The sequence below is a fragment of the Cnephaeus nilssonii genome (assembly GCF_951640355.1).
Source record: "Cnephaeus nilssonii genome assembly, chromosome: 9".
Classification (NCBI taxonomy): domain Eukaryota; kingdom Metazoa; phylum Chordata; class Mammalia; order Chiroptera; family Vespertilionidae; genus Cnephaeus; species Cnephaeus nilssonii.
The window spans coordinates 28,165,889-28,182,067 of record NC_137080.1 but is presented as its reverse complement, the minus strand read 5'-3'; the positions used below and the strand labels follow the sequence as shown (position 1 = coordinate 28,182,067).

The window sequence follows — 16,179 nt, the reverse complement described above, 5'->3', positions numbered from 1 at the left end:
GGAGAATTTTTTGTCAGGTTTTAACTTTCGTTGGTGGTGGTGGTGGTGGTCCCAGGCCCCATCACCCCTTTTATGGCAGAAGGAAGGATAGAAAGGGAAAAAGCAAAATAATGTTTGTTGATTGGAAAAAAAAGGATAAAGGCGTGACTTGCCCTTGGCATCATTCAGGAATTATCCCTTCCAAGTCCTCAGATCGTTTTAATAGTGTCCATAGAAGCTTTTTTTTTTTTTTATCTTAGAAACTGTACATTCAATTCTCGGTTAAGATGAGAGATGCTGTGTTTAAATTTTTAAATTAGGTTCTTCCATATTGACACATTGGTAAAGTCACCAACAGTTTTCCCTTCTGAATTGGATAGTGTATACTTTAGTGAATGAATAACCTGTAAATCATTTATTTTTGGAAAACGATGAACAATTTGCAAAGTACTTGGGATATTCATTACTTGTCAATGTACAGAGAAGGTGTCCTGGTATACGTCTTACTCAATGCTACTGACTCATAACAGTGTAGGCATCAACTTTCCCTTCTATTCTACCATCAGTGACTTCAGTTCTGTTTTCTTTCCTCTCTGTCCCATATTATCATCTTTCACTTTATTTACCTCCATGAATAACCTTTCATTATTAATTTTATCGTGGTCCACACTTTTGAGAGTTCATCTGAAAACTCCTTTCATTGAAATCATACCATTTCCAAGAAACAAGATCTCAAGCTCTGAAAATTTCCTCTGTCTACTCTTCTCTAATCAACACTAAACTGACCCCAATCCCTGAAGAAGCTGCTATATGTCCTTATATTACCCCAACTTCACATCCTTTGTCTATTCTTCTTTGCAGAGTCCACCATCTTATTAAGGGTCCGTTTTTTTTTCGCCCAGAAAGAAACTGAGTTCTTTATTCCGCCCCCAATCTCAGCAACATGCTTCATAGCACTTGAGGATGTATTTGCTATGAACTGAATATTTGTGCCCATCACCACCAAATTCATATGTTGAAACTTAATGCCCAATGTGATGGTATTAGGATGTGGGACCTTTGGGAGGTGATACATTTTTGTTGTTTATAAGCTATGCAGACTGTGGTCTTTTGTTATAGCAGCCCAAACAAACAAAGTCATTATGATTTCTTTCTCTTACTCCCACTATCCTGACTTTCCAGTCAGAAGTTGCTGGATTGGTAGAGAAATTAATGAAGCAAAGCAGAGTGGGTTAACCATAAATGTCTTTCTCTGACTTATGACTTCTCATTTATTCTCTTTGTATTACTTCTTGATTCTCAACTGTGGTTGTCCTTAAAGGTCATCTCATAAGTTTTCTTACAGATTCATATCGAGGTCCTACCACCAGGCATTCAGATTTCATTGTTCTGGGTTGGATCCTAAATATCAGTATTTTGAAAAAGTCTTCAAGGAATTTTAATGGGATATCTAGGGTTGAGGACAAATGCCCTAGGGAATCACCAGTACACACCTGATTCTACAAGCCTTCCCTACTCTTTTCAAGCCAGACCTTCTGCCCTGATTGCCGTGGTCAAAGAGTGTACTTACTGCTATTGAGATTAAGGCCACCAAATAGGATTTGTTTCACCTCACCTCTGCCACAACAAAGTAATAATAACTAGTAAGCATTTATTGAAGATCTCTGTATCATACATGTTTCTAGGAGTTTTATATCAACTCACTTAATTTTTATCACAACCCTATGAGGAAGGTAGTATTATCATTTTCATTGTTTCACAGGTGAGAAAAATAAGGCATAGAATGTATGTATCTTGTACTAGGGCAGAGCCAGTAAGTGTGAGTGTTCAACATTAAAATCCAGGTACTTTGGTTTCAGAGCCTGTGAATCTAGCCACTACTACTTGATTTGAATGGCTCTCTAGACCGAAAATAGATTCTTGTGTTTTGTCTTTTCTCCATTTCATAATATGTCCAAAAACCAAGTGTTGCTCCTCCTTTCTGGTGAAAGCTGCATCTTTGTGTTATTTTCCTAATCACTCCCTTCAGGAATGGAGGTTGCTCAAAGTCCCTTTCTCAATTGCATACATTCTAGGAGAAGAGGAGCAAAATGTCCAATTAATTGAAATGGTTAGAATTGGATTTTACTCCATCTGCCAACACATGATCTTTTTTTCCCTAAGCACCATACTACCATCAGTAGAGGATAATTTATATGAGTAGGGAAAGTAACATAGATAACTGTTAGCCTAATAATACATTGAAATTATGCTATGAGTCAAAGTAAATATGAACAACATTAGGTTGGGTTTTCTTCTTGATATTTTACAGCAAAGAATTCACTATGATATTTTACTATGAAGAAAAACGTCAACTCTTCTTTGCTGAAAAATCTAACATTACCCTTCAGGATGGAGGTAGAATCTTGGCCAGTGAGGAGAGGGCAGAGATAGGGGTTCATGGCAACCACAGGAAGAAGCAAAGGGAGAGATACTTGAACTGACAGGTGTTTTGATAGAAAAAAGTAAATGTTTTGCACTACTCCCCAGACTCCAGTGTGTGTGTGATCATATCACAGCAAAACTTTATGTTCCAATTGTGGTCACAACTCTTTTGGTGACAAATGACAGGGCTCAATCAATGTAATCAGGGAAATATACTAGTATATCCATTGCTGTATCTTTGGGGTACACTGTATATTGTAGAAATTTGGGTTCCAGTACCATGAGACTCACATCCTATTAGTTAGAGATAGTTTTTTCCTTAAAAGTTCCCGCAGAAGACTGAAAGAGAAGACCCTGATGACTTGGCCAGGCCTATTTATACTTCCATGGCTGGGACAGGACTGGAGGTAAAAATTACAGTTTATTTTTTTCAACATGCATATCTTGTTTTTTTTCAGCATAATTGAATCATGTTAGTGAATTAAAAACAAAAACAAAACCACACAACTATATATTTGTAGAACTAATTCTAATCTTTTAGTTTTACTGTAATCAATATACCTATCCCATACCAACTCCACACTGTTTGGCTTATTGTACCTTTATAGTAAGTCTTGAGAGTACGTAGTGTGAGTCATCTACTTTTATTTTGCTTTTTCAACATTGTGTTGGCTATTCCAAGTCCTGAAAATGGTGGAAGGATAATATTTCTGAAGCACCAAAGGAGACTCTGATAGAGCTCTCAGAAAGGCTTTATTTTTAGTAATGGGGCAACATTAGCCCTTCAGTGAGGGCTACACTGGTCCCACCTAATAAAGCTTTAAAAAATCACAAAGAATAAACTGGTTCCAACTAACTTAACTGTGCCTCAGAATAAAGTTTAAGTATACTTAAGGAAGACAAAAATATCTCCAGCATTCAACAAAGTCAAACACCCATTCTGGCATCCAATCAAAACTTACCAGCCTTCCAAAGGTGCAGGAAAGTATTACTCAATATGAAGACATTTGTGTGTGTGCGAGGATTGGTGGTAGCAGACTACCCTGGGGCAGGCAATAAAATGTGCATTATCTTTAATGAATTTAAAAATAAGAATGAAATGGACTAAACATTGTTGCTGTTTATTAGCACTAGGGGCTAGGGATTCTAGACAAAGACAGTAAATAAATATTCCTTCCCTCAGAGTGGGCTATTTCTACCAGCTACCCCTCTAGTTATGCCACTGAACCTCCCACTAGAATATGATCTCGTAAAGGCACTAAATCTTAGTTATCGTTGTATATGAACTCTCAGTGCAGTAAATGGTAAATGATACTCAGCAGCTATTTGTTGAATGTTGGTAAGCAGGATTTTTCTCCTGTGTACTCATGTGGAGAAAGCCTCAAGAATTTAAAAATCCTAAATGTAGAAATTCATGACATCAAACATAGGCTGAATAATACTGAGGGAAAGATTGAAAACCTCAGTAATTGACTGACTCTACTTATTTCTCTAATAAGGCACCAGTAGAAGGCAGTCATACATAAAGATTTTAAATTACACCAAATGAAGATGATTATTGGTAAGGCAGACAGATAGAAAGAAATGCACTGAATTGATATAAAATTGTCTTTGCAATAATTTCATGGCTATTTAGAAAGTCTAATGTAATATAAATATAATTTTCCATTTCAATAATCTTGAATATAGAAGCGATAGTTATATCTATGAGCACAGAGGTTTTAATTTATTTCAACAAGAAACAAGAAAGCCTTGCACAATATTTTTCATACCATTTTTATTTATTTGGAGGCTATATTACCATATCATTTAATGTTTAAAAATTCAAAAAAACAGTAGAGTATAATATTAAAAATGTAATTGCCACATTTCTTCAAGTTAATGATCAAATATGGAATGACTCTTTTAATAATTAACTTACAACTTTTGTGCTTAAATAAGTTATACTTTACATGACTGCAAATATAATTATATCCTTAAGTTAAAACTGCATAGCTCAGTGGAAAGGGAGATAGCTTCAGAGTTAGGAAATCTGGATTCCAGTATGATTGTATGAATTTGGGCCCATGTATTAACCTCCTTGAGCCAAAATTTTTCACTCTGTGTAAAAGGGATAATAAAAGTTTCTCTATCCACAAAATATTGTGATCTATTAAGATATTGTAAGTCAGAGAATTCTATAAAAGTACTATTTGTTAAATGTATCTTTATTGTTGAAAGTATTACAAATGTCTCCCCTTTTTTCCCCATTAATCCCCTCCACTCTACACCCCCTCCCCAGGTCTTCACTGCACTATTGTCTGTGTCCATGGGCTATGCATATCCTATATAACAAAAGCCTAATATGCTAAGTGCCTGGCCTTCCGGTTGGCCATTCAACCAATCAAAGTGTAATATGCTAATGATATGCTAAGGCTGCTCAACCGCTCGCTATGACATGCACTGACCACCAGGGGGCAGAAAGTTGACCGTCGACCTATCACTATGATGTGCACTGATCACCACAGGGGAGATGCTCTGACCAGTAGGTGAGCTTGCTGCTGGGGTCCAGCCGATGGGGACTGAGTGAGATGGGCTGGACACGCCCTGGAGCCTTCCCGCAGTCCCTCCCTGGCTGGCCAGCCTCCTGTGTTCCTCCCCGGCCCCGATCGTGCATCGGTGGGGTCCTTCGGCCTGGCCTGCACCCTCTTGCAATCCAGGACTCCTCAGGGGATGTTGGAGAGCAGGTTTGGGCCTGATCCCACAGGCCAGGCCGAGGGACCCCACTGGTGCACAAATTCATGCACCAGGCCTCTAGTATGCTTATAAGTTTCCTGGTTGATCTCTCTCCACCCCCATTCCCCGCCCCACCTGCCCTCTGAGATTTGACAGACTGTTCCATACTTCTATGTCTCTGGATCTATTTTGTTCATCAGTTTATTTTGATCATTAGATTCCACATATGAGTGAGATCATGTGATATTTGTCTTTCTCTGACTGTCTTATTTCTCTTAGCATAATACTCTCCAGATCCCTCCAAGCTGTCCTAAAGGGCAATAGATCCATCTTCTTTACAGCTGCATAGTATTCCATTGTGTAAAAGTACAGGTTAAACAAGTTAACATTAGTTCTATGTATATTTTCTAATGCATGACAAAATTAAAATAGACTGAAATATTTGTTCAAGAATTCCTGCCTTAGAAGTTAGCATTATATTTATATTAAACATACATTTTGGACACACTGAGGTATATTGAAAGAATAAATATTTATGTTTGATATTGAGGTACTCACTGAATAAAGTAAAAATAATTACAATGATTGATAAATAACTGTGGTATGATAGCAATTAATCAACCTCTGGGTCACTGCTTAATTAGAAAGCATAGTCTTCTAAATATGATCTCAAAAACCTCAGCAACACATAATACCATGGTAATTACAGTAAATGTGTACATTGCGATGAGAAAGATGGTCTTCTCAAAGTGATCTGGCACCATGCATTTTATAATAGTAAACTTTCCCCCCAGAGATCCAGCATCACACAGGTAGAGAGGCGTGACTTGGAAACCAAAGAGGTGAATCTGAAGCCAAAATGACATCACCTCTAGACTGATTCTTACTAAAACAGAGACGATATAAACCACAGTGTAGATGGTCTTTTGAAGAATGCATTCTTGACTGATGTTTTTAAATGCAGCATAAAGATGGAAAGTAGCACCAGGAACCAGGACAATCACTAGTTGTAATGCCCAAAACACCTAAAGCATGTAAGAAATATCTTAGTCAAACCAATCAACATATAGCCAAAATACATTTTAAAAATTCATTGATTATCAAGAGTGGCTAACTTAAGAATTCCAAGTTTCATAAGTCTTATAAGCAATAAAATTAATATAAATGAAGGTAGTAATGAAGAACATGTCTCTTTTAATAAATAAGTTAAATTGTGAAAATGTAGTCATATTATACTATCTATCATCACCTACCAATTACCTAATAATGTTGAAATATTTTATTTTAGTAGCTATGTAATTTCCATTTTCTAATTACAGGTCTGGAGTATAATTTTAACATTGGTAGATAATAAAATGTTGGAAGAAACTGTCAATCAACTCAAATTAATAAACAACTGTTTAAAAATAGTAATAATTCTAGTAAATTATACCTATTAAGGTATTTTTAATTTCATTATTGCATTAATTTATATTTAAAAGAAAACAATTTTATCTGGTATAGAGTAAGGCTTATGGGCACAAAGAAAAACTTACTTGTGGAGTGATTGGCCTGAACTGATTGTAACAGAAGAGGTTTATTTCCCTCCTGTCTGGATCACAGCTGAAGTGCAAAGCCTCATTCCCGTAGACTGCAAAGCCTAACACCCCAAGAAAGAACATTCGGATGGATCCAAAGAAAAGGGTGTGGAATTGACCAATCACAGTTGGAGGCTTCACCTATTATAGTTTTAGGAGAAAAGAATCTTTTGAAAACAAACATTAGAGGAGGACATTTTAAAGTTTTATTTTCATTGCCACATTTTTTAAAATTTAAGATTCATAAAGTTTTGAGGCAAGAAAGAACCTTAAAGATCATCAAGCCCAATGCAAATCCTGTATTATGAGATTTCACCCCTTTTCACACTGAAAATATGAAGGGCAACAGTGACATGTTACTAATCAAATGTATAATTTTGGAAATACTTAAAAAGCTTAAAATTCAATTAATATCCGTAATCCTTTTATAATAAAATCAAGAAAATGTTAGAATATCTAGGACCTCTTTTGGAAAAGTAAATAACAAATTCAATAATAAACTCATACACTATCTTAACAACCAAATAATGTTTATGTAGTTCTCATTACAGTCTATTTTCTACTACTTTATTGAATTGCAAGAGAGTGGGCTACTTTAAAACACCAACAGCTAAAAGTACTTCCTCAAATATCCTAATTATAGTTTAAAATTCATAATATTTTGAAGTATATGGTTAATCTTTATATTACTCTCCATATATGTAGAGGAACTTATTATTCATCGACGCTCACAAGAATCATGTTAAAATACACAGACTGGACTCATACATTTTAAAAATATTTGTATAATACTTACACATCCTTCATAGAAGTTTTTGATGTAATTTAGAGACATGTCTCAGGAGATGTTATCCTCGCATCCCTGTAGGTTAATTCTTGACCCACATTGCCAGTTTGCTTCTGCAAGAGTCAAACTCATGTTGTGTCATGACTTTTACAGCAGAAATCACTTATCACTGCGCATTTCTTTCCCCTCCTACTTTTTTCTGTTTGTTTTTTTTTTCACCCATAGATCTCTGGGGCCCCATGCAAATTTCCTATCTCTGTCCCAAAACAAAGAAACAAAAGCCTAGGGCATGTGCTCAATCTAATAATGCCTTGATTTACACTGTCAGCACAGTCAGCCAGACAGGAGTGCCAGCAAAGCAGGAAGCCAGACTCACAAAGGCCCCAAGCATTCAATACTTCTCAATTACCTGAGAATTGCCCATATGTAAATCAGTGAACTGTGGCTTATAATTTTCTAAAAAATATATCATGACCTATTATTATCATTATTTTGGCTTCCATTTACATGTGTCTGAACAAATAAGTACAAAGAAATATTCTTGATTCCTTTTTGTTTTCTTCCATGGAATAGACCTGATTTCTGGGAAGCTATGATAGTTATTACTTCATTAACTATTACTGATGTATTGCTATATTTTCCTTTTGGCTGAATGCTTACCATATTTATGGCAAAATCCAAAGTTAGAGCTCTGTTCTAGGAAAAAAGATAGGGTACTGCTAACCAGGATGAGACCAGGATCTAGCACAAATTATATGAATAATTCCCCTTCTTTTGTCTTTCAGCAGATATACATCATTTGCTAGACATTGTTATGGGTGCTGGTGGTCAGCAGGTACCAAGATAGACAAGTAATTGCCTTCGGATTGATATATCTGCTTAATATCTTCCATCTACCCAGACTGTCATACAGCCAGTGGTGGGTCAAATCTGCTTTCTTCACCTGCCTTTCTCATCTTTGTTTTGTTTGTGTTCTGCGAAAGTTGTGACTACAGAAAACTTCATTGCTCTCTTCAACTAGTAGAAAAATGACTGCATAACACATGTAACTGTCACCAACGGGCAAGGGACAGTGGCCTTGTCGAATCAATGTTGTCTTGGATAGGAAAAAATAAAAAAGAACAACATAATGATCTTTCAGAGCTGTTGGATAAGAGAGTTTGAGTATTTGTCCTCTTCTCAGAAACAAAATTATAGGTTTGCTATGTGTTGATTTCTTCAAAGGGGTTCCCAAAAGTCACAACAAACATTTGCATGGGAGGAATTCTGTTTGACTTCTACCATTGTACAGTAATGAATTTTTTTGTTTAGACAAATATATACCAGTGTCAGACATGTAAAAAACCATCAGTCTTCCTGTGTCCTTTCAGAGATAAACAATATAAACCTGAACCATAGTTGCATGTGTACAAGAGAAAAATGCAGCATCATTTTCATTGTTGGTAACTGTGAAGGACCCAGTAAATGATACCAGTCTTACCATTATAGAGTATCATCCAACTGAGTTGCAAGACAAAGGAATATGGCAGATATCACCTGACTACACTCTTATTACCGTAAAGATTAGGTTGGAGGAGAGACATGTCTTGTCTCTTTGGGAAAGTGTTATTCTTAGATGCCATGCACGCCTGGTCAGTGCCATATCATGGCTTCCTTTGCTTCATGGAATGCCCCCTGACTCTGTAAGATTTAGGCATGAGAGGAGCAGAACAGAACCGAAGACCCTTGTGGACAACTTGTTCCTAAGGGAAAAGTGCTGTGAAATAAAGGACGCATGCCCAGTTTTACCTTCCAGATGTAAATTAAACTCACCATAGAAGATAGCAATGAATAGTGAAGCTGGCTTCACATGTATGGCAATTGGTAGGGCTGTTAATTAGGATAATAACCTGAGCTTCTTTACATGTGAACAGCTGCAGGGTCTAAAAGCAGAAAAAGAGGGCAATCTCTAATGTGCACGCATTATTTAATCCTTTGCTTGCTTCATGTCAGCTATTACATTAGGCAAAGCAAGTTAGCGCCAACTCAGATTTAAGAACTAGCTTCTGCCTTTTATACAGTCACATTGCTTCAGGGATTGTAGCTAATTTTATATTTCACCACAGTGTGCCCTCTGATCACATATATTCATATCACTTCCACATGTCTTCGCCCTCATCCCTGGATGTCAAAACTCTCATCTAATTACAGCATTAGGGTTGAAGTCCAGGATTTTGTGATTTGTATCACGTTCAAATCTGGATATGACTCAGATGTGGCTCCTTGTCATCCAGAGTCTAATGAAACAAAAGGAAAAGTTATCTTCCACACTAGATCAATGTACGATGGTGACAGAGGGGTAGGATGACTTCAATAGACATGTCTCTATTGAGGAAGAGCAGGAGACACACTGGTGTCACTAGTTCATAACAATTCTGAAATCTTTCGGCGACGATATTGCTAGTTCTTCCTACTCTGGAGGGAGGGGAGTGTTCCATGAATATGGCACAGTACTATTCCCTGAGAGCTGCTCTCTAGTCTACTGTACTCCACTAGAGCAGGTGGGGAAAGAAATAAAAACAAGCTAATCTGTAAATGCATTGTGCTGATTAAATGGCCTGTATTGCTAACTAGTGTTTTAAACAAATTATCTCCCTGAATTTTTACAACTCCATGAAGCATACACTCTTACAGGTCTATTTTGCAAACAAAGTTTAGAGGGTTTAAGTAATATATTCAAAGTTACAATTAGTAAGCGGCAAAACCAGGTAGTAACATATAGTGACCGAGTTGCTTGTTGTTAACTGGTAGGCTATAGGGCACATGAGAATATTGTTAGGTTGATTTCTGGAGCCCTAAAAACCTGGGGAGTCAGGGGGAAATAAGCTCAGACTTTCTTACTTCTGTGAAGAGCTTAGGGGATTATTGGGGTGTATAGCATCTGGAGAGGGCTACAGAGCTTTGCCCTTATCCCATGCTCCTGGCCAAATCTCATGTGAAGAGGAAAGGCCAAACAGAGAACTAACTACATATCCTATGTGCCAGGGGAATCTCTTGAGAAGCATGAAGGACTTCACAGAAATAAATTCAGTACATGCTTCTTTCTCATGTGGAGTCAGTGTGAAGGAAAAGGAACACATGGGCTCAGGAGTCATAGAAACTATGTTTGAACCCTGGTTTACCATTTGGCTTGATTTGGGATCTCAAAAAAATATTGACCATCTCAGTCTGTTTCTCCAATGGGGGATGACAGTAGTTTTTACCTCACTGGGTTGTTGTATGAGAATTATTAAAGCACTTGGGAGAACATTCCTCCCATCTTTAATGAGAGCCTAAGCCATCTATTATTTTGTTAAAATATATTTTTATTGACTTCAGAGAGGAGGGGAGAGGGAGAGAGAGATAGAAATATCAATGATGAGAGAGAATCATTGATCAGCTGCCTCATGCACACCTCCTACCCAGATTGAGCCCACAACCTGGGCATGTGCCCCAACTGGGAATCAAACCATTACCTCCTGGTTCATAAGTCAATGTTCAACCACTGAGCAACACTAGCCAGGAGTGAACTATCTATTATTTTCTATTAATTTCCATTTTTGTGTAGATTACAGAAAATTAAAAAAGTAATCATCTTTCTTAAGCAAGGAAGAGTACTATTTCTCCAATGTAAAGAACCTTCGTGTTTATCCGAGTACAAAGATTTGACGTCTTTTTACAATGTCTATCTATCTCTTTTTGGGAGGGGGTGTCCCTTCCTTTAGAGACTATTAAGATGCCAAGACATGCACTTCTGTTCAGTATGGACTAGTGGATCTAAACCCGGGGGTATTTTGAGAAAATTTAATCATTAAAATTACTTCTGTTTTACCAGCCCTAAAAATTTAAAAAATGTCCATTACATCTCCAGCAATTTCCTGAATAAAAGACTAACATTTGAGGAAACCACATCAGCTTGCTTGCTCAAATTTGCTAAAAGCTTTTACTTTCAGATAGAGGAAAAAAGGCAAGCTCAGATCTGCCACTTCTATGATGAACAAACACACACACACACACACACACACACACACACACACACACACACACAGACATTGCTGACATTTCTTGATCACCACTATCTTCCACTACTACTCTAAACCCTGAAAGTCACATATAGTCTTTGAATATATATTCTTGGGGTCCTAAAATTTCTGAGACTAAAAACATTTAAGGTTTGTTTGGTCTAATCCTGAAAGGGGATAGACTTCTAATTTCATGCAGAACCCAAGACAGGATTGACTGAAATAATAGTATAGAAAAGCACTACCCATGATGGCTAACACATGAGAATCAATCTATAAATGTTATTTATTATTGTCATTTATGATCTTCTCTAATGAATACTTTAAAATCTAGTTACCTGTATTGCTTTAGATCTATGCTTTTCCAAACGTTTGTGCTTTTTCACTCATTTTTTTTTCATTCACCCAATAAATATTGAGCACCTACAGCCACCAGCTGCCCAGCTGCTATGCAAGGTATTGGGAATGCATGAGAATAATGCAGCCCCTGTCTTCATGGGGCTTACAGAACAGCATGTGTGCTTGAATCTATGTACTATGCATGCATATGGTTGACATTTATATTTTTGATAATTTGCTTAAAGTAAAGCATTTATATTTAATCCTTTAGAGTACAGTCACAAACTATTTTGGGTTATTTTACATGTGGCAAAAAAAAGGGAAAATGACCTCTCTATAAGTATCCTTTTTAACATCCTTTGATTTTCAGAATTTTGCATTTTGTTACTTTACCTTCTTCTTAATGAAATAGCCAATGACTGTTGAATAGGATGGAATAGAGGTCAATTTAGATAGTCAAAATAGTATGTTTCACAGAAGGACAGCTGAGATAAGGCAATCTGGAAAGCTGCCTCAATTCATACATCACAGTCCTGAACCAATTCACATCGCATTGAAATCTCTGACCTGCCAAAATTGGGTTTGTCTTTCTGCATGAATAATTTATATTTTCTGGAATGAAATTGGGGACTGCTTAGAAGAGAGGGTCAATAACCAATGATGCTATTTTAGGTAAATGATACAATCTACTGGGTTGCATTTCTATTGCTCCAAAAGGAATAGACAGAATTCTACAATCTGTAAATAATTTCACCACTCTATGGTTTTATACTTCTAAGTATTATAGCCATACCGGGAGCTAGTGTACTAGCTCTGAAATTTATTGTTCTTAATTTGTATTGTGCCAGTGATTGCTTGAACTAATGCTAAAATCAAAGGCCTCATTTCCTCCTTTATCAGTAGGTTTCTATTTCAAATGTTTCTAAACTACATGATTTCTACTTATAGAATGCATATGTCTTATTTCTTTTTCAAGTACTCTAGCCATATAGCCAAGTTTTACAGGAGAAGATAGTCTGTAAATCCAGAAGCCCTCAGGTTTATTCTACCTGTCTTTTTCTACCATTACTGGTTGTTTTTTAAGCATTCTGTGTTAACTCTGTGACTTTAAACTTTCCCACCTGTAAAACGGGGAAAATTATTCTTATCTAATAGAGATATTGTAATTGAATAAGGTAGTATATGCGATAACATCTAGCACAGCACCTGATATATAGCTGGTTTCTCAATAAACATGATTTTCCCTCTTGTAGTGAAGACTAGACTCATACCATCAAGCTTGAGAGGAAGTATAACAAATAAGTAAAAACTTGGGCTTCAAATTATCAAACAGATTGAATCATAGCTTATTATGAAAATGCCTCCGGAAAATAATCTAACAACTCCAAGCCTCAGTTTTCTCATCTGCTTGGAATTTGTTGAGCTTTCTGAATCTGTGAATTTGTTTTCAACAAATTTTAGGGGGAATATCAGCCATTATTTTTTCAAATATTATTTCTGCCACCCCCCTCTTTTTTTATTCTGGGACTCTAATTACATATATGTTAGACTGCTTGATGTGGTCCCAAATGTACCTGATCCTATCTATAAGTGCTTTTTTTTATCATTGTGCTTCACTGTGAATAGTTATTATGCTACTTCCACTGATCTTTTCTTATACAGGATAACTTCATTGGAAGTTAACTCTATTTAGGGCACTTTTTATTTCTGACATATTAACTTCTAGATCAAGAGTCAGGGAACTATTGCTCATTGATCAGACACACAATTTGTAAGACATCATTTATTGCAGCATTCATCTAGATATTATCTATGGTCGCTTTTGTGCTACAAGGAGAGTTGAATAGTTGCAATGGAGATCATATGGCCCATAACCTTGAGATATTTACTATCTTCCCTTATAAGGAAAATTTTGCCAGACTTTCTAGAGCCAACCCATTTCTAGATGTTGAATTTGATTATCTTTTTTTTTTAATTTTCCATTTTTCAAATCAGTATATTAATATTTTTCTCTACCCTAGTTCCATCATTTCTATCTTATTTTGTGTCCATTTATAATGACTATTTTCTCTTCATTATGGGTTTTATATTCCTCTATGTGTGTTTTTTTAACCTGGTAATTTTTAACTGAATGCCTGACATTTTGTTGGTTACTGTATTTTATGTCTTCCTTTTAATAGTGTCAAAATTTGCTCTGGCATGCAGATAGGTTACTGGAATCAGTAGGATACCTCTGAGGCTTGATTTAAGCATGGCTCAGATAGGTTTAGATTAGCTTGTGGTACAGGGCAAATTTAGGCTCACAACTAAAGTAATGTGCTACTGAGTATTCTGAAGGATGAACATTGCATGGCAAGGTCTTCCCACTCTGGCTGTGTAGGCAGAACTATTCTCAGCCCAGCTTATATTTCATATCTTTATGGGTGTTTCTTTCTCAGGCAATGGGATCTTTTTCTCAGGTATGAGCTGGTCAGTACATGGCCAGAGCCTCAAGTGGATTCCTGCAGACTTCTGGAGTTCTCTCTGTTTGGCTCCCACTTCTGTAGTACTCCGCCCTTCCAATTCTATCCATCTTTGCCTCCTTAAACACTGATCTCTGGTGCTTCAGTTAGGGTTTCCACTACCTGAGCAGTGTGTGGCCTCTTAAAGCTGGCCTTCCTGAAAGCTGCCTGTAGGTCATAAACTCAATGCAATCAGGACTGGCATGGTCTGCTTTCCTCTTCTCAGTGATTACAGTCCTGCTTGTCTTCTATTGCTCCAAAAGGAATAGACAGAATTCTACAATCTGTAAGTAATTTCACAACTCTTCTAATAGTGGTCTTATATTTTAGAATGATTGTTACTTTTTTGGATTCAGTTTTATAGTTGTTTAAAGCAGAAAGCAGAAAAGAACATCCAATCCTCTTCATATCTACCAGAACAAACATCCTTTCAAACTGGTTTCATGTTTCTCAACAATTCTGAAGAGTTAAGATTGTATGACCCCTGAATAAATGTAATATCAATTTTGTAATATTTGTAATATTATGAAGTAGATCTGACTTTATACTTAAAATTAAGATGTTAACAGAGTTCTGTTCAAGCATCAAGTAGTATGTGATCAGTAATAAGTCAGACTGTGTAGATCATTTAGTTCTTACAATGAAGACATCTGACAACTTTCCTTTCAATTTCTGTTATTAAGTTATCAGTTGTGTGAAATTGGATGCATTTCTGTTTTTAGTTTCTGGACTTAAATTTCCCATCTGTAACAAAAATAATAATACCCACCCCATAGGGTTGCTATTAGGATTAAATGAGATGGGTTATTTTAAGTATTTAACACAGTACCTGCAACTGTAAGTACCAAACATTGACCGTCAATGGTTTCTGTGAAATTATTTGCTATAGAGTCAAACTCAGAAGCTCAGGCTTAATACTGTTCCTTTGTCAGTGCTTATTCCTGACTTCACCCCAATTTTCATCAATGTAAGTTCTGTAAGCCATCAATTTGTTATAATTTTTCAGTGTTGGACATAATGAGAAAGTATTAATGTTTTTGTTGCATGCCTTAGTGTGGGGAAAATTAATGATTATTTATGTTTGGCACAGCAATATACTCTATGTTTCTTAATTTCAGTATATGTTGAATCATATTTTGTATTATAATATACAGAGCATTCATTTGACTTATGAAATGCTTGTAGAATCAAACTTTAGTGTATGTAATTAGTCTTATATGTGATGAACTCCAGATTACTGAATTAAAACTCTGTGCTAAATTGTTGGGCTATCATTAGAACTTCCGTTCCTTATTCCCTTTGTGACATGTTACCAGGGAAAATTCATTGCTTTGAATAGTAATGAGCTTGAGACAAATTTAGCTTTTGAAAGCTGATTAATGTATTCCCCTGTTATGAACACCCAATATAAAACCACCTTTGCTCCCTTTTACAAGGAAAATTTAATGTCCATTTTTCTATGAATTTCTACTTATTAAGTATTAAGATGTGCTAATTTATCTTTAAAATGTTAATATAGATCTTGGAATGCAAATGTACTAGAGCTGGTGAAATATGAAACCATATGTGAGATGATTATATTAATATTCTACTGACTATAATTATTTGAGTTTTATGAGTCATATGAACTAAAACTGTCACATATTCTCTAATAGTTTCAGATGAAATTACTTTTTCAGCTTTATATGTTAAAGGTATATAGTTTTCAAGGTATAATGAAAGGTCTTGTGAATGTCTAGTGACCTTTAGTGACCTTATCATCACGAGCATTCTTGTACACTACAATGAATGGAAAGCAATCCCAGCATTTATGTTAT

At 36.1% G+C, this 16,179-nt stretch overlaps 1 protein-coding gene across 1 annotated transcript; it reads right to left on the bottom strand.

Moving 5' to 3' along the window:
- Positions 1-5,747: 5,747 nt before the first annotated feature.
- On the bottom strand, positions 5,748-7,530 carry GJE1 (gap junction protein epsilon 1; the record flags this gene model as incomplete). The annotated part of the gene is made up of 3 exons (XM_079781601.1): positions 5,748-6,143; positions 6,654-6,836; positions 7,492-7,530. The coding sequence occupies 3 exons, from the start codon at positions 7,528-7,530 to the stop codon at positions 5,748-5,750; spliced, it is 618 nt and encodes a 205-aa protein (XP_079637727.1).
- Positions 7,531-16,179: the final 8,649 nt, after the last annotated feature.